Source organism: Silene latifolia, chromosome 4, assembly GCF_048544455.1.
Source record: "Silene latifolia isolate original U9 population chromosome 4, ASM4854445v1, whole genome shotgun sequence".
Taxonomy (NCBI): domain Eukaryota; kingdom Viridiplantae; phylum Streptophyta; class Magnoliopsida; order Caryophyllales; family Caryophyllaceae; genus Silene; species Silene latifolia.
In genome coordinates, this window is record NC_133529.1 from 15,005,114 (window position 1) to 15,028,741 (window position 23,628).

Consider the following 23,628-nt stretch of genomic DNA (forward strand, 5'->3'; position numbering starts at 1 on the left):
GAGCCTGCAATAAGCTGCTCAGTTCGTCAAGCTCTTGAGGTGTCATAGAATTAAGGTCAAGCTTGTCGAACTGAGCAAAGGAGACCTGAGAAGAAGAAGCAGGAGTATTCGAACTCGTAGAACCCGCGGTCTTACCCGACGCCATATGAGCCTTTGGTGATGGACCTGAGGTAGCTAGAATTCCACGTTCAGTTTGCCCTTTACCACGATTATCGGCCGTGGAAGCAAGAGAGTTGAGGGTGGCAGTGTCGAGATGGATACGAGGACGGGGACGATCACCCCACCAATCGGGATACTTACCCGTCACTTGCCAACAAAATTGCAGGCTGTGCCCATCCTTTTTACACGCAGGACAATAATATTTGGAGGGCTCAGTTGAATTTCTACGGTTATTACGCCCCCCACCAGTATTAGGTCGAGACACATGAGGAGCACGAGCAGCAAAGGCCATAACATCGGGTGTATTTTCAGATTTATGAGACGATAAATTCCGAACTCCCTCATCTTGCAAAAGACGATTGTAAATAATATCTAAAGAAGGAAGGGGAGTAATACCTATAATCTGAGACCGAGTATTTGCAAAACGATTGTCAAGACCCATTAGGAAATCACGTACCCGCATTTTTTCCCGTCGATTATTGATGATGGTAAGCCAATCACACTGACAAGGATTGCACGAGCACTTGGGAATTGGATCTTGATCGACTAGAGCGTCCCAAATAGCAGTCAGACGGCCGAAATAGTCCACCAGGGATTCTCGTGGGCACCGACTGGCGTGTATGAAGGTCGGTTTGTAGTTGATAGATACGAGCCTCGTTAGCCTGACAATACCGATTCTTCAAATCAAGCCAAATTTGTTTGGCCTCTGTTCGAAGAGTAGTCTGTCTGCGGATCGAAGGGGCTAGAGTATTAAAAATCCACATGGTAACGAGAGCATTCATGGACTGCCATGCCTCGAAAGTTGCAGAGGTAGTAGATGGTTTGGTGATTGTGCCATCGACATACCCGACCTTCCCTTTAGCGAGAAGAGCAAGGAGAAACGAGCGTGACCATTCATCATAATTGGTACCATCAAAAACAATCGGGGTAATGCTTTGTCCCGTATGTTCGACATTAACAAGACTGTAAGATGGGGTTGTGGTTGAATTGACGATTGTCCCAGAATCAGAATTAGTCATAGGTTGTGTTTTTTTTTTTTTTTTTCAAAGAGAAACAGAGAAACAGGGATGAAGATGGAGGCAGAAATTTAGAGGAAGAAACCTAGGTTTTCTGATACCATATTAGAAACGTAGACTTGGTTGAGCATTGGAAAGAATATTGTATGCAATTGTATATTCACTTGTGTGTTTATTTACAATATATCTAGTGCTATTTATACATGAATATAATTGCTCTATTTACAGCAACAAATAAAGAAATAGCAAAACAGGGGAAGGAGATTATTATGTTCCTTATTTCGTGGGATTGGTGCAACGGTCTGATGGACCTTGGGGATCTTGTGCAACGGCTCTTTGAGTCGATAATACTAAACAATATTTTTTTGGAGATAAATGCTCTGAGTATCCTTTTTTATAAATATTCTCAAATTACAAGAAAAATGATGGTGACAAATATTCGAGAATCCTTTTATAAACGGAAAATCTAACGATATTGTAGCGGTACGGCGCATGTATTTTAGTCACAATCTCCCATTACTTCCCAATTTCCCATTATATAAGCAGTCATTTGGTTCAATTCGGATCTCTTTATTTCTTTCTCTCCCGCATTTTATTCAAGTAAACCTCCGTCTCATGCTTCTCCTATTTCTTCCTCTTCATATTACTTACGTTTTTGTACTATTAATTAATACATGCTTAACTTCTCTGATTTTTATTGATTTAATCCTTGTTCTATTTTATTTTTTCTTCTTGCTGTTTAACTTTTTAGGCAATGGCTTCAATGGTTATGGAAAAGGTGAGCTTCTCTAGCCTTTATTTTTACACAATGCTTTTAGGTTTTCTTTTTTTGACAATTATGCTTTTAAGGCTGTTGCATGAACTTCTTTGTAATTTTAGGGCTTGCACGGTTGCACCTCCTAAACTATAAACAGTGATGAAACGGGTCAACTGGTCAAATAGCGCATAGATAGAACAAATATATTGCTAATATCTACCCATTATGTTTTTGTCTCATCTATTTTATTTCACCTTAAGACGGATACTTCTGTAATAACCAAGAATATGTGTATTAATATTAATTACTCGGTGAATTTGCTCGATAATAAACCGTATATGCTCTTTTTAGAACAAAAGAAGCATTAATCTGAAGGTAGCACTGACTGAAGCAAACAAGAGCGTGTCGTCCAACGAGAATTTTATATGTTCACCGTTAGGCATTCACATTCTGCTAAGCATATTGGCAAATGGATCAACGGGCGAAACAAGAAATCAAATATACAAATATTTGGGATCCAAAACTCTGAAAGAAATCAATCAAACGGCCTCAGAAATCATGGAAGTTGTCTCCCCAAAAATCGATGCAAGTCCTGCTGGTCCGAAAGTGTCATTTGTGAACGGTTCATGGGTTAATCAGCAGAATACCTCTTTAAGGCCTGCCTTTCAGAAGCTTCTTCAAACCACCTATAAGGCTGATGCTAAAGCTGTTGATTTTAAGAAAAAGGTAAAAACAGCTTTTATGCCATTATACTATATAGTTATATACAGTAGGTATTTCTCCAGGTTACAAATTGTGATTTGTAAACGAGAAAATGTGACCATTTTATAATAAAAGTAGGTAGAGGTGGGCATAATCCGGTCCGGACCGGAAAAATGGACCGGTATAACATTTCGGTTTTCGGTCTGGTCCGGTCCAGGACCGGTATTTTCCAGTCCGGACCGGAATGCCCAGAATTATTGTTATTTACTTTTTTTTTTCTTTAACTTATATTTTTAATCCGGTCCAATACTCCAATCCGGGTCCATGATTTTTGTCGATTCTGGTTCCAGTCCGGTCCGGTCCGGTTTTAGACCAGTGCCCAACCCTAAAAGTAACTATCCACAAATTCCTACTTATATGATAAGTCACATTTTGTCCGTAATAATTTGTGACCTGTCACGGATGAGAATTTGTGTTATACATATGCGCATTAGTCATTACTATGTACATTACCTAGTTTTGCGTACTATGAAATCCAACACACGGGTAAGCAGTGCACATACCTTTCGGCCGCCTGTTTTTGGTTGTGATGTTATTTATGCTGCACAAACCGCCTCATTATGAGTGTAGCGAACATTGTGAACCTTGATAACTTGGTCGTGAATTGTGAAGTGTCTGAAGTTTTTGCCGCATTGATTTTCGATTGTACCTCATTGGCTGCATTGGTTTGTACCATGTAGGAAGAAGTATGCAAGGAAATCAACTCGTGGGTTAGTGAGGCAACAAGAGGGGTAATAACTGAAATTTTGTCACCTGAAGTTCTAGAACAGGATACGATACTTGTACTTGGAAACGCGCTCTTCTTCAAAGCAGCTTGGAAAACCCGATTCACACGCCGTGATAATAAGCTTTTTCGACTCATTACAGGAGAACATGTTAGAGCTCCATTCATGTCTACCAGTTTTCGTGGTTATTACGAATATGAATTCCAAGGAGGTTGTTTCGATGATTTCAATTTTGTGAGGTTTCCTTATAAGACAGGACAAGATACTACTAGGCAATTTGCCATGTATATCTTTCTTCCTAATTCAAACGACGGTCTCCTGGGTTTATTGCTACGATTCAGCAAGGATTCCGGTTTTCTAGACAAGCATATCGAGTTATCTGACGTTGTACTCTACGATCTTTGGATCCCTAAGTTCAAATTCTCGTATACGTTTTCAGTCAAGGATACATTGATGCAACTAGGATTAGACCGAATGTTCCTGAATGTTGGAGAACTTAATAAAATTGTGAAACCGCCTTTGTCCGAACAGTTGTATGTGTCGAAGATTTTGCAGAGATCTTTCGTAGAAGTTAATGAAGAAGGTACGCTAGCTGCTTCCGTCATGCTATCTCAGATTGGTGGAGGACCACCGCCTCCAAATCAATTTAGCTTTGTGGCTGATGACCCCTTCTTGTTTACGATACGAGAAGAGACTTCACAGGTTACCTTATTTGTCGGAACCGTGCTTAATCCTCTATTAGAGTAGCTACAGATGATCCTGGTGTTATTAGTGTCCTGGCTTGAGTAGTTCGTTCCATAAGTTATATTCATTCATTGCCCTTTTATCTCACGTCTCTTCAAAGTGACGGGATTTTGTTCGTCACATACTCAGAAATGAGAATTTGTGTTTTCGGTATGATACATCTGAAAATTGCTAGTTTGCTGGAGTACTATATTTTTGGAAATGGATCCTCTCCATTCAGTGGCGGATCTTGAGCAAAATATCAAGGTGGGCCGAGAATCAAAGTTCGTACCTTTTACATATAAAAATTGTAATATTAAAAATAAAAAGAGAATTAATGTAGGATATGGGATTCGAACTTCAGTCTTCGCAGCAAGAGGACACTTCGAAAACCACTGAAACACACTTCTCATCATGAACATTCAAGTCATTACTTTTATATATACAAAAATTCCAGGGTGGGTCAGGCCCAGGCCCACGACACTTAAGATCCGCCATTGTCTCCATTTCATTTCTCTCCATTTCCTCTCACAATCTATTTGAATAGTAATTACCCCCTTCACTCCCATTTTCCCTTTATTTTTATGCATAAATTTAGAACCGTTAGATGTTGTCAAAATGCGATCCGGACAATTAATAGGAACTTGACTCTCCATTTCTTTTTAGGAAATGGAGAGAAAATGGGCTCTATATTTTTGTAGTCATAATAAAGAGCTAAGACGGCCTATATCCGACTCTTCTTACTCCGTCATCTGTTGGAGTTCTTTAGTCACTGGAGTGATATTGCTATCTCTTTTCCAAGTAATAAAACTCAATAGCAAATTTATGACCGTCACAAGTTTAAGACGTCTCACAGCCCCCTTTCTTTATTAACATTATTTAAATCGATTGTAAATGCTGTCATAACCTGTTATTATAAGAAGAGGTGAATATGAATGTTATTGATGATTTACAGTGAATGATTTTACAGCTTATATAGGAGGAGAGGAGTAGCTAATTATGGCTAAGAATAGGAGCCTATACAGTTGAGAATATACACAAAGAAATATTCCTATAATTACAGTGTGGATGCATCTTCTAATTGCTTGATTTTAGGGCTGATTGATTGCCTTGCAGATTTGTCAATATTTGTTGAGATATTGTTAATACGCCCCCGCAAGATGGACGTTGAAAGAAGGAGGCCAATCTTGTTTCGTAGTTCAGTGAAGCGCGTCTTGTGAAGCGGTTTGGTAAGAGCATCTGCCAGTTGATCTTTGCTTGCAATGTGTTGAATTTGAATGTGGTCAAGTTAAAGTTGTTCACGCACAAAATGGAAGGAGAGAGCCATATGCTTCATTCTGGTGTGGAAGACAGGATTCTTAGCATAGAGTGTGGCGGACATGTTATCACAGTATAGTGCAGGGGGTTTTGTAATAGCAATGTTGAGTTCGGTGAGAAGGTTGCGAAGCCAGAGAATTTCGGTGGTGAGAGCTGCGACAGCATGAAATTCAGCCTCGGTTGTGGATAAGGCAAGTCCACGTTGCTTTTTGGATGACCAAGCGATTGGGTTGCGACCAAGATAAATGATGTATCCAGTTGTTGAGATGTAATTGTCCTTGTCGCCAGCGAAGTCAACATCACAGAACGCATGAAGGCAAAGTGGTGTGTTGCGAGAGAGCTGAATGCCATGGTTTTGGGTTCCTTGAAGATAGCGGAGAAGTCTCTTTAGAGCAGACCAGTGTGTAGAAGTGGGATGATGTAGGAATTGTGCTAAGCGGTTGATAGTGAAGGCAATGTCGGGTCGAGTTAGGGAGAGATATTGAAGACTTCCGACAATCGCTCTATAGTCCGAGTGATCTTGAATGGGTTTGTGGTCTTCCCGAATAAGATGGGTTTCGGTGGCCATCGGTGTTGTATTGGGTTTGGCTTCTGACATTTTGTATTTAACTAATAAATCATGTATGTATTTGTACTGATTTAGGTGAAGTCCAAGTGTGTTAGGAATGACTTCAATACCTAGAAAGTATGAGAGCGGTCCAAGATCTTTTAGTGAAAAGCGTTCAGATAATTTACCGACGAATTCTTGTAAATGGTTTTGATCTGGACCAGTAATGATTATGTCATCGACATAAACTAACATGTAAATACGCATATTTTTGGTGTTTAGAATGAATAGGGATGAGTCAGAGATTGACTGCTTAAATTCATAGGTGACAAGATATGTTTTGAGCTCGGTATACCAAGCTCGAGGAGCTTGTTTTAGACCGTAAATAGCCTTGTTGAGTTTGCATACATGGTCGGGTTTGGAGACATCGGCGAAGCCTTGTGGTTGAGCCATGTAGGCATCCTCATTTAAGGTTCCTTGAAGAAATGCATTATTAATATCTAGTTGACGTAACGACCAGGAGTGAGTAACGGCTAGTGAAAGCATTAAACGAACCGTTGTTGGTTTTACAACCGGACTGAAGGTTTCGGTGTAATCTATTCCTGGACGTTGGTGAAAACCTTTGGCAACTAGTCGAGCTTTGTGTTGTTTGAGTGAGCTATCGGGGTTGTACTTGATGCGATAGACCCACTTACAATCTATGACGTTTTGAGACGTGGTTTTGGGAACTAATGTCCATGTTTTATTTCTTTCGAGAGCTGTAAATTCGTCCTGCATGGCTTGTCGCCATTGAGGCAAAATTAGAGCTTGTTTTACAGTATTTGGTAGAGAGTGGCTAGTAGCGGAAGCAAGTGCAAGGTGAGCATATTTTGGGTTGGGTTTTCGAATATTGTTGGCAAGACGGGTGACAACCGTACGATTAGACGGAGGTGGTGGTGGCGCATTATTTTGCGTACGAGTGGGATTCGTGTTAGTGATGGGAATTGTTGTCGAAGGGTTTTGAATGGAGGAGTAGTCGGTTGTGTGAGGAGTGGTTGTAGTCGTGGGTGAGGAGCTGGTTTGGATGGTGGATGAAGGATGAGTTGATTGTTGTCGTCGGGTATAAACTTGAGTTATGGGATGTCGAGTTGTGGTAGGGCGTGATGGAGAGTGTGTCTCGGTGGTGGCATTTTGTAGTACAGGGAGAATGAGTGGGCACCAATCATCCGGATTGGAAGTGTCAGACGATGCAGGTGGTGAGGTGGAGAGACGGGAGAAAGGGAATTCATCTTCGATAAATTTGATATGTCTTGAGGTGTATAAACGATTCGTTTTTGGATCAAGACAATGAAATGCACTTTGTGTGGATGAATATCCAACAAAGATACAAGGGGTAGAACGATATTCGAGTTTGTGTTTTGCATATGGTCGTAACCATGGGTAGCAAAGACACCCAAAATTATGTAATTTGGTATAATCAAGTTGCAAATTATGGAGCTTGAAGTATGGTATATGACCTTGGAGCGATTTAGTAGGGAGGCGATTAATTAAATATGTTGTTGTACTAAATGCAAAGGGCCAAAAAGTGGTGGGCAGGCTAGCATGAGAAAGGAGTGCTAAGCCCGTTTCTACAATATGGCGGTGTCTTCGTTCAGCATACCCGTTATGTTCCAGAGTGTGGGGCAGGGATGTGAAATGACTTATACCATTGTCAAGTAATTTGGGGTTTAATTTTTGAAATTCACCTCCATTATCGGAGAAGAATTGACGTATTGGTTTTTGAAAACTTTTTTCAACTAGCGCTTTAAACCGAACAAATATTGTGGTTGTTTCAGATTTTTGTTTTAGCGGAAAGAGCCATATATATTTACTAAAGTGGTCGACAAACACAATGTAATATTTATATTTTTCTCGAGAATAAACCGGACTAGTCCATAGGTCGGAGTAAATTAATTCGAGTGGTTCATTCGTTTTAAACGATGATAATGCGAATGGGAGCTTTTTACTCTTGCTAATTTGACAAGATTCACAAAAGGAAAAATTGGAAATGTTGAATGGTAAACTTTTATTAATAATTTTCATAACATCACAATTGGGATGGCCTAACTTATGATGCCATGAAATCGAAGTTGAACCTTTTTGTATAGAGTTGGCGCTTGGTTGCAGCGGGCTCAACTCGTAAATTCCATTTCTAGCTTGGCCCTGGAGTAGTGTTGCTCCCGTCGATATTGCCTTAATAACAAAAGAAGAGGATGAGAAAATAACATATGCATTATTGTCTCGACATAGTTGCGAGATTGATAAAATGTTACGAGAAATTTTTGGCACATGTAAAACATTAGTAAATTTAAGAGAGGTAAAAGGTAAATGGAAAGAACCTATATTAGCAATATCGAGGGCAGATCCGTCTCCATTGATGAGGTCGTCGGAGCTAAGGTAAGGAGAATGGAAAGCAAGTGTATCGAGGTCATGGGTTACATGGTGGGACGCCCCACTGTCAAGGAGGTAGTTTGGGTTCGGTGTGGTGGTGCCTTAGGTGGCAGTGTGGGCTTGCGGTGGGTTGTAGTGTTGACGGGTGGGTGGGTCGGGAAATTGAATATTTGGGAAAAGCTTGCGAAACATAGGACAATCAGCTATGACATGCCCGACTTGTCTGCACCATTGACATCGTCCTTTAAAAGGACGCGGGTTGAGGTTGGCAGAGGGTTGTTGGCGGGCAGTTTGGTTATTGTAGGAAGGGTTGTGAGATATCTGGTTGTTGTAGTTGTTACGATATTGGTTTTGGCCGCGGAAGGCAAGGTTGGCTGATGGTTGAAAAACATCAGTGATGGGTTGTTGCTTGAGCAGGAGCTCTTGGTGAAGTAATTTTTCGTGAAGTAGTTCGAATGATATCGGGTTGTCAAGGGCACGTACGGTGTCCATGACTGGTTTATATAGATTATAATCGAGGCCACGAAGGACTTTCGAGACTATATCATCCGGGTCTACGGTTTTACCCAACAAAGCTAATTGATCGATACAGGTTTTAAACGCATTCATATAGTCACTGATCGATTGATCAGCGGTTTTGACGATGGAGTCTAATCGGTCTTTGAGCTATAAAACGTGTGCTCGAGAAGGGTTGTTATAAGTGATGGCCAGGATGTCCCACGCCTCCTTAGACGTGGTGGCGCGGACTATGAGTGCTTGGACCGTGGTACTCAGTATCCCCATGAGGGCACCGAGTATCAGTTCGTCCTGCTTGAGCCATGTGAGGTAGGCTGGATTGGGTTATTCTTTGTTATTGTCACCGAAGATGGTTGGTGGTGGTGATGGGTTTGATCCGTCGAGAAAGCCAAAAAGGCTGTACCCAAATAGGATGTTCATCAATTGGAACCGCCAAGACACGTAGTTTAGCGGATTAAGCTTGACACAGTGGCTTAGGTTGATCGAAATCAATGGTGTTTTGGTATCGTGAGGGTTTGGGATAGTGATTTCCGAGTTGGCCATTGGAGTGGTTGGGTTGGTGAGATCGACTGAAGAAGGAGCGCGGCGTTTGAAGGTGGTGGTTGGGCGTAGTGAAAGAGGGTTTTGTGAGGATCGCTTATGACTTCGTGATACCATATAAGAAGAGGTGAATATGAATGTTATTGATGATTTACAGTGAATGAATTTACAGCTTATTGTAGATACCTCATTTTTTCACCTCCCGCAAGCCACCCGGTGATGATTGGGCCGCATGTTTGGTACACGGAACGATTTGTGACAGTTCATAAGTTTATCGTCAAGTGATCGCTCAAACACTTGTGTCTACCTCATAGTCGTCATCTACGCGCCGATACGGTCGTTTTGGCAGTAATTAGAGTACATTTGGAGTCCGGGTCAAAAACCGTCTTCATTTTCTAAATAACTGTTTAAAATGCCGAGTCAGAATGTTCTGGAATGTTCCGTATATTTCTATTCCATATTTTCCAATATTTTAATCTTTGGTAAAATATATCCCGAGATTATCATATAAAATATTAAGGAAATAAGATTAATCCGCTATTCCATAATAGAAACACGGAAATCTTTCTTCAGAGGAAACCACGAGGAAAAGACGCAGCAGGTGTTGCGCCTCTTCCAAGAGACGCAGTGCTTGCTGCGCCTCTTCCTCAGTCCTTTTCTGCGTATTTTTCGTATCTTTTCGAGATTCACTTCCAAAGTTTCTCCGAAAACCCTATTTCCTCCGTGTGATTAGTATTAATAGAGACCTTCGGTCTCACATATTTCTCACGCGAGTGTCCGCCCTTCTCTTCTCCCTTTGCATTCTAGACCACGTTCTTACTTTTTGGCATCTACGTGCTTAAACTTTCGACCACGTAAGCTCGGATCTTTCTGAGTACCAGCCTCGTTTTGCATGACCGACCAATTTGACCAACTCCACAATCAATCAACTTAATCAATCTTGTTCGTTTTCCTCCTAGAGGGCACTTTCGTCGTACATTCGAGTCGAGCATCACTAAACGTTAACTTAGTTCATCTCGTTTCGTCAAACATGTAAGTCTGAGGGTGTAAATCTTTATTTTAATATTGTTCTTTATTTTTGTAATCACAATTGTAAGATTTATGTCGAAAATATGTTTAAAACATTGTTTTAAAACCTTTTTTTACGGATTATCAGAAGACAGCCGTCGAGAAAGGACGCAGCACCTCTTCGAAGGGACGCAGCACCTGCTGCGCCTCTTCGTGAGGCTGCCGCAGTTCCTGCTTCCTTTCTTCTTCCTTCGTCTTTTGTTCGTCCTTTTGTTTTTTTCGCTTTGTTTTCAATTGTTCATTGTTCATTAACACGACAATTTAAGCATGATAATTTTAACCTGTAATTTATTAATAATTCTTCATCATTAATTCATCTTTCAATTCCCGACTTAAATCCCTTATAATCCATATTTGCGGGTTTTCGTCATTAAAATCAATTCGGTCTTTAGAGATTTGATTCATCCATATTGAGTCTCTAAAATTCATCTTTGACATATATTTCATCTGTTATCATCGTCACCATCATTAAATAACTTGTTTAACATAATTAATTCGGTTAGTTCGATTAATTTATATTTGTAATTAACCTATTAATCTTGTAAATAATTCGTCCTAATTAGCTTTATCCGTATTTTATTGTTTTTTATGACCTCATTCACATGTAAATAATCGGTTAATCACTTCCATCCGAGTCAAATAATATAATCAAGCATTAAAATCACCAACGAATATTAACGAATTGCAATTCCGGCTTCACAGCCAGAACTGATCTAAGGAACAGACGCAGCAACTGCTGCGCCTCTTCCAAGGGACGCAGCTCTGTTGCGCCTGTTCCTGGTTGAGTTTTGTCCCTGAACTCCCGTTTCTGCTTTGACCTAGTTTATTAATTACGTATTTAATTAACTATTATTCCTAATATCGCCAATAATCTGTTTGTTAACTTATTTATTCTTTCTTTTCCCAAATTATCCGTTTTAAATGCACTTTCGACATAAATCAATAAATCCGATGTAATTATTGTAATTTTCTTTATTGTATTTTTTATTGTATTTCTTTTATCATATTGTTTGTATGCTCTCACATGTAATCAACTTAAATTTCAACTTTGACATTAATCGTATGCTAAATTACGTGATAACCGACTTAGTATTAATTCTCACATGCTAGGATTAATCTAATGGATGTTGCATTACATGCATATAAATCGACAACATATCGAGTATAGATAACTTCCCTAATCATTAGTAGAGGCCGCTATCGAGGCGGGCGGGATTAGGTGTTCGATTAAAAGAGCTTCCTAATACGTACCATCACCCCTTACTCCAGATCTCTGTGAACATCCGTGTTCATTGGTATCCACGAGAGTCATTCTAGACATAGAATGCTAAGGGTAACGAGTTCTTGGTGTTCATGTCACTACTTTGTGTCTTGACATAACACGAGGTATTCGAACGGTTTCCAATTTTCCACAATAAATTGGTGGCGACTCCACAAATGCACAAGAAAAGCTTGCTCGCTTTTCGCCCCCGTGGGCCCGCGTCCACAGTTTGGCGACTCCGCTGGGGAAATACACTTATGTGTAGCCAAGGGTGAAACTTGAACAAGGTTAGGAAATAGTTTGTACAAGACAGTTGTTGGTTTTCATAACTCGGTCTTCCTACATCGTTTATTCGGCCTTCCTAGGCCCAACCCAACCCATTCGACCAATCGTCCCGTCTAGACGGTCCTAATTCTTATTTGGGCCTAAGGATGGATAGCGATTGACGTCAACCATACCATGGTACTTACTCTTGTTTGTATCAAGGACTTTCACTACTCGAGGAAATGGACTAGGAATCGGCCTGACTCTTGTTTGGTACGAGCCTCTCCACAGACCCCGGGTTTGATTGTTCGGTATGGCAACCCACCTTTTAAACCAAAACCCTTTTAAATGCACTCAGCATCCCGTTATAATGCCTGTATAAATGCTTGTATTATACGTGATCACCATTTCTAAATAAAACCATGACGAATTTTGTGAAAATCAAAACCTCTTTCAAAATGTAAAATTTTTGAAATAGGCCAATATTAGCGCAAAACCAGTCAAAACTCTGTCCAAATGTCGAGTCAAACTTCGGGCCTAAAACCCATTTCAAAGCTAAATACAAAACAACAACAAAAACGAAAAAAAGGTCCGAAAAAAAAAGAAAAAGAAAAAAAAAACCAAAATATTTTTCAAACCGTGTAAATGTAAATATGTAAATTCAATTGGGCTAAGTTAGAGTCAAAATTCAAACCGACTATGCCCTAGTCGGAACTCTGTCAAGTCATAAACTCGTCTTCCTTTACATTTTGGGTCTTTTCAAAATTCAAGTCAAGTCCTAAGGCGTCACGCCGTCATTTTGGACCCCCTACCCCAATTCAATTAGGAGCTAAACATTTACACACCTCGACTCACACACTCGAGGCTGACACATCGAGTCATTCCCATATCCGTTTCTTGAATTCTCCTAGTATACGTTTGGGACACACATACCCGAACCTCGAGTCAAGTCTGTCTTAAACACACGAATTAGAATTAACGCGTATCGCCAATCCCGTCAATCAAGTCAACTACATAAATGTCACTCTGTCAAAGTCAACACTCGAGTCTAAAGGTCAAGGTCAAACACCGTTAATCCAAACACGAGAAGTCACTCACGACATTTCCTGGATTCACAAGTCAAGAGTCTAATCATCTCGTGTCGTCATGTATCCTTTGTTTGTTGCCTTAGTATGCGTGATCCAATGTCGAATCAAGTTGTAATGCGCATCATTTTCTTCTCGGTAGGAATTCTGCAATTTCCAATGAAAGTGTTCAAGAACATTTATCTGTCGAAGTCGAGGGACTGAGTGCTGCAGTCATTAAGCTTCAGGCCACCGTCGAAGACTTGAGAACTCGTGTCACCAATATGGAAGACAAGATAGACATGATGAAACCTTTATCATCCTCTCATACCCCAAGGCCAAGTTATAGCTTCAACACGACTCACCCATCTAAGAAGGCTAATGAAGACAAGGGAGTCAACCTCTTGGAAAATCCACTCAGAAGGCCGAGACGAGCTCATAGGGAATTCGTTGACCTCGGAACCATATATAAAGTAGCTCTACAAAGACTAGTTTCCCAAGGAAAACTTCATCCAATTGCCCAACCCCGGATCCCGAAAAGATACTGCCTATGTGGAAGGGGAATTCATATTGTCAGTACCATCGAGGTAGGGGACACGATACGGAGGAATGCTTTTGTCTAAAGCATATTATTCAGGATATGATCGAGGATGGGAAGCTTCCAATGCCACCATTTGTGGAGCAATTTGATGGGACCGACCCTCTTGGGTCTAACAACACTAAACACGATGAAGAATCATTCCTAGACTTTTCTCATCTCCTCGATCCTTGTGATGACAAATAAATCAAAGCGCCGAAGGAGGACGATGTCCAAAGTGGAATGCTCATGCTTTCCAAGATAGAGGGAGCCATTGATACTCTAAACTCTTTGCTTTCCAACATGGGGAATCAGTTTGCTGAAATGGATAAGAAGCTTGAGACCCAATCTTTCAAGATGAAGAGTGTCCAGACAAACCCTCAACCTCATGGTCTCGAGGAGAAAGCAAAAAGTGAGCGATCTATTCCTAGTTCTTCTCATCCAGGAGTCAAAATCAAAGGCAACCTCATGGAGCCTTCGTCAAAGAAATTAAACAACTCTCCCAGGTCATTCACAAATCTAGGAATACCTTATGCCCTAGGCTTGAACAAATTATCCTCTCTAGGTCTTCTTCAACCAATAAGACCTACACCAAATCCAGAAAAGAAATCTAAATCGTGGGATGGCAATTCATATTGTCAATACCATAGGGGTAGGGGGCATGGTACCGAAGATTGTTATAAGCTCAAGCATGTCATACAAGATAGGATTGAGGATGGTAGGATTTCTGTCTCACTCCTAAAATGTTTGGGTACAGAAGTTAAGCGATCTTATAGGGAGTTCATATCACAGATGATAAAAAAGATGAACGACCCACCAATCATTTGGTGAAAAGAAGAAAAATAGATTCACAAATACCCGACCAGTCGAAGGAGGCGACATCGGTTAAGGACGTTATTGACTGTCTACACCCAGTTTACGCCTCTCATTTGAAAGGTGGCATCAAAACCGTCGAAAACTTATCGGCAGAGATTGTTCGTATCAATGAAGTCATCCAAGGAGGTTCACCGTCCACATCTACACCCAACAATCAAACAATCTACATTACCGACGTAAAGGTTATAAAACCTTCACCAGAAAGAGGAACTCGGCATTCGAGGTCATTCTCCAATTTAGGCATGCCTTATACGGTAGCCTTTAAAAGACTATTTGCTAAAGGACTGATCCAACCAATCGGTCCAACCCCAGACCCTAAGTACGAGAGAAGAGGTCACTTCTGGGACGGTTCTCAACATTGCTTATTCCATAGGGGTAATGGACACGACACTGAAGAATGCTCCAAACTCAAATATACCATCCACTATATGCTCGATCACGGAAAGATATCTTTATCGACCCTCGATCCGTTAAGAGAAAAGAATGACCCTCATGGGCGTCTTACTCTTCAAAGACAGAAAGGTCTCTTGGGCCTTTACCCTTCTAGTATTCCCAATGATGAGGACGAGGTGTTCAAATGGATGAATTCTCAAAGTCAGATGAAAAACCCAGTCGCTGGAAGAGAAAATGTTCAAGCATGGGCCGATGATTACGAGTCTGGATCTAAGATCGCGTCAAAGTCCGAGTCCGAGTCGGAGTCTTAGGCTTTCTATCTCATATTTGTTCTAGAGTCTTTCTTCATTTCCATTTCTAGTGGCAATCTGGGGGCTGTCCCACGAGTCACGTGTCTTCTCATGTCTATGTTAAATACTTTTCAATAAAAGCACACTTTTGAATCCATGTATTCTATCATATTCTCTCCTTTACCATTTCCTGTGACAACAAGAATCGATTTGGGACATTGTTTTGGCAGGGATTTCACTGATCTAGGATATCCTGCCAGGGATTTATAAGTAGGGTGATCTAACTCAAACAACTCGCCTGACTAGTATTATTAAATGAAATAACAACTAATAAATAAAGACACAAAGATTTTATACGTGGAAAAACCCTGGGAATAAGGGAAAAAACCACGGGCACCAAGCTAGGAGTGATTGTTACTATGATTTTAGGTAGCCTGACAGAGTATTGTTATATCAGGCGTGACAGGCGAATATATTGCTTAAGAATACAAAAGTGTAAGTAAGAATGAGGGTATGTGCGATGATCCTTCTGATTTTGTCTTCCCTTCTATTTATACTTGATTTCTCCCTTTTCCTCTATGCCGTTTAGGGTTTCCTGGTAAATAGGGAATGTACCCTATTTACTCGTAGGTGGTTGCCATCTCTTCAACCGTTGCCTTTGACTGTCTTTTATATATTTTCTTCTTGAATTGGTCTTCCTTGTTTGTATGGGACATATGTTAATTGCCTAATCTTTGCTTGTTGCGCCTGTTGTGCCTGTTGTGCCTGTCCAATGTTCTCTTGTGCCTGGGTTATTTTCCTCCTGGGTTGTTTGGTTTATTATCGCCTGTCTTGTATCAACTCCTGCTTGGTGCCTATCCGTATTAAATAAATGTCTGGCTTGGAACTTGGCTTTGGCTGTTGCCTGGCCTATGTCAGGTCAGGCAGGATAATTTTGGGCCCAACAATTGCCCCTTATCTGCTTATTCCATTTTTGGGTCTGGACAGGAATAAGGAGATAAAAACTTGGGCCAGGCAATGGATTTTGCAGGGATTTTTTATCGGATCAGAATTAGTGTTTGATTCGGCTTCTAGTAACGGCTATTTACCATTAATAGGGTAGGTTCACAAAACCCTAGGAGAGTCATGATTAGTCTCTACCACTTGCTTTTCTAGCCGTTTTGGATTTGCGGCTATAAATATCCTTCCTTTGCCGTGATTGTCTTCACATTCCAATCTCCTAATTTTCGTCTTCCTCTTTCTAAAAATTCTCTCTTTGCAAAAATTCATTTTCCAGAAAAATAATATATGGCTGGCGGTAGGAGAAAGACAGCAGCTTCCAAAGCTCCTGCTGAGGTTGAAAAAATTCCTGTTGAAGTTGAAATGGTTCCTGCCGAGGTTGAAAAGGTCCCTGATATCATCCCTGAGGATGATGTGGTGGAGGTTGTTGCTGCCCCAGAGATTCTGTCCATGTCTTATAAAGGGGTTGAATATTCTCCTATTAGGGCTTTGGCGGCTTCTTTTCATGAAGCCAATCAACTAAAACCAGCTTTTGAGCATTATATAAAGGGCAGGGGCCTTATTCCTCATGGGGCTGAGGTTTGGATTCCTAAGAGCAGTCTGGTCAGGGCTAATTGGAGTAGCCCAGGTTGGTTCTGTATCTTTGAGTGGGCGTTCAGGGGTGGCTGTCAGCTTCCCCTTTCTCCTTTCATGACTGAGGTGATTAGGGCTATCAGGGTTCCCCCGTTTCAACTCATGCCAATGGTTTGGAAGATTGTCCATTCTGTTGAGCATTTGTGTTCTAAGCATAAGTTGGTTATTACCCTGGATGACTTCAAGAATGTCTATCACCTGAAGAGTCATTCTACTGGAAGGTTTAATTTCCGAGTCAGGTCGAAGATGGCTCACCTGATTACCAACTTTGATTCAGGGGATGATAAAGGATGGGCTCAAACCTATATGTTTATTAAGACTGATTCAATTGCCTCTAATCTGGACTATCTCAATTATCCAGCCGTTGAAGGAGGTAACTTTCTTTCCTGCATTATTTTTGGTTTGGCAATAATATATTTTGGAGAGTTTACTTACTTTGCCCATGCTTTCTTTCAGTAAATGATTGGGTGAATGATCCTGATGCCGAGAGGTCGGCTGACCGGATAGCAGCGTTCATGGCATTGCCTGAAGAGGAGAGGGCGTGGCCTGCCTGTCTGGGGCAAGCTTCCATGCCTCGTTTTAAGAAGGCCAAGTTGAGTACATATAAGCCAGTGAAGAGCACTAAGGTTCCAGGGGTGTCTTCATCAGGGAGTAAGTTTGTTGCTTACTTTTGTCATTCTGCTTCTTGTATTGAACATGTGTTTATATTGCTGATTTTAGAATCTCGTCGTGCAGCTACCAGGGCTTTTGCCAGGATTGCTAGCTTTGGTCTGTCTCTGATGAAGGCAGGGGTCTCTCAAATTACAGGGGAGAAGTCAAAGAGCAGTGAGGCTACGGGAAGTGATAGTGCTGTTCAAATTCAGGAACCTGTGCAGGGGGTTCAGTTGGCATCGCCTGAGAAGGTTGCGGATGAGAGTGACCGTCCTGAGAAGAGGAAGAGAGTGGATGAGTCTTCAGGAGGGGTTCATGAGGTCAGGGGGGTCAGGGCTCGTATAGATGAGGTCCAGTTTGCCAAGGAACAAATTCAGGCTCAGGCTTTTGTGGTTGATGATCCCTACTTCAAGTATCAAGCAGAGGATGCTTCTGCCCGTGCTTTGGTTGCCATGTACCATTCCAGGGACTATGCTGCCAATCTGATTACCATGCTTCAGAAGGTATATATTCTTTGTTTTTGACTTGTTTCTTATGATTAGTTGTGTGTGTTTTTATTTTTTGTGGCTTAGATAGGCATTTTCTTTTTTGTTAGAATGTCAATGATATGCTGAGGAGCGCCTGTCAACTGGAATCAGTCCACATCCTGAAAAATACCTTGGATTGGGAGGTACAAATCTTGAAAAAAGATGCTGAAAAGTTTAAGGCTGAGTTGGAGGTGTCTAAGGCTGAGAATCATTCTTTAAAGGAGGCTAATGAGGCAGGGAAGGCTCGGTTGCTGGTGGAGTCTTCTAAGCCGAAATCGCTCAGGATGCTCTAAAAGCTCTTCAAGCCAAATTTGATATTGCCCGGGGAAGAGTTGAAGGCTGAAAAGCAGGCTATGCAAGAGCAGTTGAAGGTGAATGAAGAATTGGCTGTAGAGAGGGATGAGGTTCAGGCCAGGTACAAAGATGTTGCACTGTATTTCTTTGGCAAGGGCCGTGTGGATGCCATGAAGGAACCTGTTGAAGTCAGGCCTTTTTGGAATCCTGATCAGGAGTTGGCTGATCTCAATACCACTTATCCTGAGCTTTGTAAATTACATGCTGACGAGGAAGTGGATTCTCCACCATCCAAAGGAAAGAATAGTGATGCTGAAGGGGAGGGAGATGAAGAAGAGGAGGCTGCTGATGAGGGAATTGGCTCTGCTACTGCTTCCAAGGCGGGCTAGTTTGTTTTTTTTATTTATTTTGTGGAATTTTGTGTTGTTTTGGCCTATTCAGGGGGGGGATGTTCCCTGAGCAAACAGTTGGTTTTTGTTGGTTTTTGGGTAAACAGTTGTTCTTCCTGCCTGGGAAGGGTATATTCCTGGGTAGGTATTAATATATATATCCTTTCTTCTCTTGATTTTCTTGCTGTGCTGGACCAAATTTGTGCATGTACATTCATGTAGTATTTTTCTGTTAGAGTAATGCCTGTCAGGAGGGCTTATGGCCCTCATTCCTGTGTTTATGGGGATTGGTGGCTCTGTCTGCCTGTCAGGAGGGCTTTAAAATGAGGGTGGTTGCCGTTCAGGAGGGCTTATGGCCCTCAGCCTGTCAGGAGGGCTTATTTTGACAAGTACTCTGGTCTATTCCACCATTGTATTTGTCTTTTTATGTACTGAGCTCAGTTTAGTTTTTAGGTCAGGCAGGCAGGTGCCAAATTAGAGCATTTTAGAAATGCTATTCAGGTTGGGTGGAGTAGAGGGCTTATGGCCCTCATTCCTGTGTTTATGGGGAATGGTGGCTCTGTCTGCCTGTCAGGAGGGCTTTAAAATGAGGGTGGTTGCCGGTCAGGAGGGCTTATGGCCCTCAGCCTGTCAGGAGGGCTTATTTTGACAAGTACTCTGGTCTATTCCACCATTGTATTTGTCTTTTTATGTACTGAGCTCAGTTTAGTTTTTAGGTCAGGCAGGCAGGTGCCAAATTAGAGCATTTTAGAAATGTTATTCAGGTTGGGTGGAGTGGCCCTCAATCTTGAACATTTGTTTAAGCCTAAAATGTAGCATATAACAAGTGAAGAGAAGGCGTAAAACAAGTTTTCAGGATTGGAATAAAGTTTTAGATAAAGCTAAAAATGACAGGCAAGCAGTTTAGCATATAGCAGGAAGTTCTATTGACATGTATATAGAGTATGTAGTTTTACCTGCTTCTCAAATATGAAATAGTTTCAAGTGGGAAATGTTCCAGGATCTGGGGATCATTTCTCCTTCCAAAGTTTGTAGCCTGTAAGCTCCTTATCCTACTATTGAAACAATTAGGTACGGGCCTTCCCATGTAGGGGCTAGTTTACCTGCGTTCTTTTCTCTGGTGTTGGGGAAGACTTTTCTTAGGACTAGGTCTCCTTCTTTGAATACTCTGATGTTGACGTTTTTGTTGTAACTTCTGGCTACTGCCTGTTGGTAGGAGGCTATTCTGACTTTGGCTGCATCCCTTAGCTCTTCTGTTAGGAGCAGGTTATCTTGCAATAGGGGCCTGTTCTCTTCTATGGTGTTCAAGCTGCTTCTGGTGGTTGGCACATGAATTTCTTGGTATCAACGCTTCACGACCATAGACCGGGGAGTATGGTGTCCGGCTTTGTGGTTGTTTTGGGTGTGGTCCTGTCAGCCCACAGGACTAAGGGGAGCTCTTCTGCCCATCTTCCTTTTCTCCTTTTCAGCTTTTTCTTTAGGCAGCTGATTACTACTTTGTTGCTTGATTATGCTTGACCATTGGCTTTTGGGTAGCCTGGTGTAGATGTAACTAGGTTGATATTCTATTGTGCACAGACGTTTGCTGTTCTCTTTCCCACAAATTGTGTACCGTTGTCACAGACTATTTCTGAAGGTATTCAATATCTGCATATGATATTCCTTTTGATGAATGATATGACATCCTTTTCTTTGACTTGCCTGTAAGAGTCTGCCTCTATCCATTTGGAAAAGTAGTCAGTCATTGCTAGCATGAAGACTTTTTTGTCCAGGTGCGTGAAGTAGCTTGCCTACTATGTCCATGCCTCATTTCATGAATGGCCAGGGAGCTGAGATGGAATGTAGCAGCTCTGATGGTTGATGGATATAAGGGGAGTGGTTTGGCAGGCTTCACATTTTGAGTTGTATGCTATGCGGTCGACTCTCGGGGTTGGCGAGAAATAACTGTCCGAGAATTTTGCTTCCAGGCTTCTTCCACCTTTATGATTTCCGCAGTATCCATCATGTATGTCTTCTATAACCTGGCTGGCTTCATTTGGTTCCAGGCAACGTAAGTAAGGTCCAGCCTGAGACTTTTTAAACAAGGTGTTATTTATAATGGTATAAGTGGAGGCTTTAATTTTCAGGGCCCTTGCTTCGTTTTTATTTGTAGGGAGTATTCCCTGTAAGAACCAATCATAGTAGGGTTTAGTCCAAGAGGTTGTGTCTTCCTGGATAGGACAAATTTGTTCAGGCCTTTCTATGGTTGGTTCCAACAGGTGGACAATGGGTATTTTGTCAAACACAGCAGGGCTGAAGTTTGATCCCAGGCTGGCTAGGGCATCCGCCTGGGTATTTAAATCCCTTGGTATTTGGTCAATGTCAAAGGTTTTGAATTTTTTGCAAAGGTTTTTGACATATTCCAAATAGAGCATCATCTTTGAATCTTTTGCAGCATAAACTCCTTTGACTTGGTTGGAAATTAAGAGAGAGTCAGTTTTTACCTTGAGGTTTGCTACACCGAGTTCTATACATACCTTTAGTCCAGCAATCAGAGCTTCATATTCAGCTTCATTATTTGTGGCTTTCAATTCACAATTAATAGCCTGTGCAATTAGGTCTCCCTGTGGTGATTTTAGGACTAGTCCTAGGCCAGTGCCTTTCATATTTGTTGCTCCATCTACGTGGAGAGTCCATTCCTGGTCTGTCTTATGGGTGTCAAGGTGATTGACCTCTTTTATGAGGTCTGGTTCTAGGGTAGGACTGAATTCAGCCACAAAGTCTGCTAATGCCCGAGATTTAATTCTTTGTCCGGGTTCAAATATTATATCATAGGTGCTAATTTGTCTTGACCATTTTGCCATTCCGCCTCGACAACTCAGGCTTTCTCGGACAGATTTGATAGGCGGGTTGGTTCTTACAATGATTGGGTGACTCTCAAAATAAGGTCGAAGTTTAGTGCAGGACATTACTAAAGCAAGTACATATTTTTCAAGTAAGCCATACCTGGTTTCTGCGTCTAGGAGACTCTTACTTACATAGTAAACTGGATGTTGTTGGCCATCAATTTTTTTGGTCAGGACTCCACTTACTGCTGTTTCTGTGACAGGTAGGTAGACCATTAGGGGTTCTCCTCTGTCTGGTTTGGCAAGTAGTGGAGGTGTAGTCAGGTATGTTTTGAGCTCCTGGAAGGCTGTCTCGTGTTCAGGCAACCATTTGAATGCCTTGTTCTTCCTGAGTAGGTCATAGAATGCCTTGCACCTTCGACGATCCGGAAATGAATCTATTCAGGGTGCAACTCGTCTGTCGGTTTTGAATATCCTTGGTGACTTGGGAGATTCCGGTTCTAGTATGGCTTTTATTTGTTCTAGGTTGGCTTCTATTCCTCTTTTGGTCACCATGTAACCTAGGAATTTGCCTGAAGAGACTCCAAAATGGCATTTGGATGGGTTAAGCTTCATATTAAATTCTTCCAGGATCTTAAAGGCTGTCTCCAAGTCCCTGATGTGATCTTCAGCCTTCTTTGATTTGACCACCATGTCATCAATATAGACTTCCATTGTGTCTCCTATTTGGTCTTTGAACATTGTATTGACCAGGCGTTGGTATGTTGCCCCTGCATTTTTTAGGCCAAAGGGCATTGCTGTGTAGCAGTATATTCCTCTTTCTGTGATGAATGCAGTGTGTTCCTGATCAGATGGGTGCATCTTGATTTGGTTGAATCCACTTGAGGCATCCATGAATGTCAGGAGTTCATGCCCTGCTGTAGCATCCACCATTGCGTCTATGTGTGGGAGTGGAAATGGATCTTTTGGGCAGGCTTTATGGAGGTCTGTGTGATCTACACAAACTCTCCACTTGCCATTCTTCTTTTGTACCACCACTACGTTGGCTAGCCAGTCAGGGTACATGACTTCTCTTATCATCCCCATGTCCAATAGTTTGTCCACTTCTTCATTAATGATAGCATGTCTTTCAGTGCAAACTTTCTTCTTTCTTTGGACAGGCTTATAAGACTCATCTATATTTAGTTTATGTGTAATAATATTGGCATCTATACCGGTCATGTCAAAATGTGACCAGGCAAAACATGAAGATTTACTTTTAAGAAAACTTACTAATTCCGCCTGATGTTATCGGGGACATCGATCCTACCGAGTACATGCCTGTCGGGATACTCAGGGTCTAAAATTACTTGATCTGTTTCCATTTTGGTTTCTTCTATATGAGTTGTCCTGACAGGGTACTGTAATTGCTAGACGAGAGACTTACCTGCCTTGGAAGGCTTTAGTGACTCAGTATAGCATTCCTGGGCAGATTTTTGTTCACCTTTTATGGTTGCTACTCCCCATTCTGTTGGTATCTTGATGCACTGGTGATAGGTGGAGGGTATGGCCCTTACGTTGTGGATCCATGGTCTTCCTAATATGGCATTGTAGGATGACAGGCAGTCCAGGACTCCGAATCTTTCATATGAAGATACTCCTTCCACATTGTGGGCAGGTGTATTTCTCCCAATGTGTTCCTTGTTTCTCCACTGAATCCTACCAGGACATTAGACTTCTTTATGATTTGGCTTTCATCAATCTTCATTGCTTTAAGGACATCAAGCATAATCAGGTTTACTGAACTGCCTCCATCTACCAGGATTCTCATGACACGTGCAGTTCCTATTTGCATGGTGATGACCAGGCTGTCATGGTGGATGTCTGGGATGCCTTGCATATCAGTGTCGTCAAAAGTAATTTGAGTTAAATTGCTAGGTTTAAAAGGAGATTTCATTTTTGACTCCCTGACAATTTTCTTTGCAGCTGAACTGGTCAGGCCACAAATCTCTGATCCTCCATTGATGAACTTGACTTCATAGATGGGTGGTGCAGGGGGTAAGTCAC

General features: G+C 41.5%; 1 protein-coding gene across 1 annotated transcript; it reads left to right on the plus strand.

The window, feature by feature from the left end:
- Positions 1 to 1,859: 1,859 nt before the first annotated feature.
- On the plus strand, positions 1,860 to 4,166 carry LOC141651105 (serpin-Z2B-like). Its single transcript, XM_074458830.1, has 3 exons — positions 1,860 to 1,953; positions 2,284 to 2,658; positions 3,375 to 4,166. The coding sequence occupies exons 1-3, from the start codon at positions 1,930 to 1,932 to the stop codon at positions 4,164 to 4,166; spliced, it is 1,191 nt and encodes a 396-aa protein (XP_074314931.1). The 5' UTR covers positions 1,860 to 1,929.
- Positions 4,167 to 23,628: the final 19,462 nt, after the last annotated feature.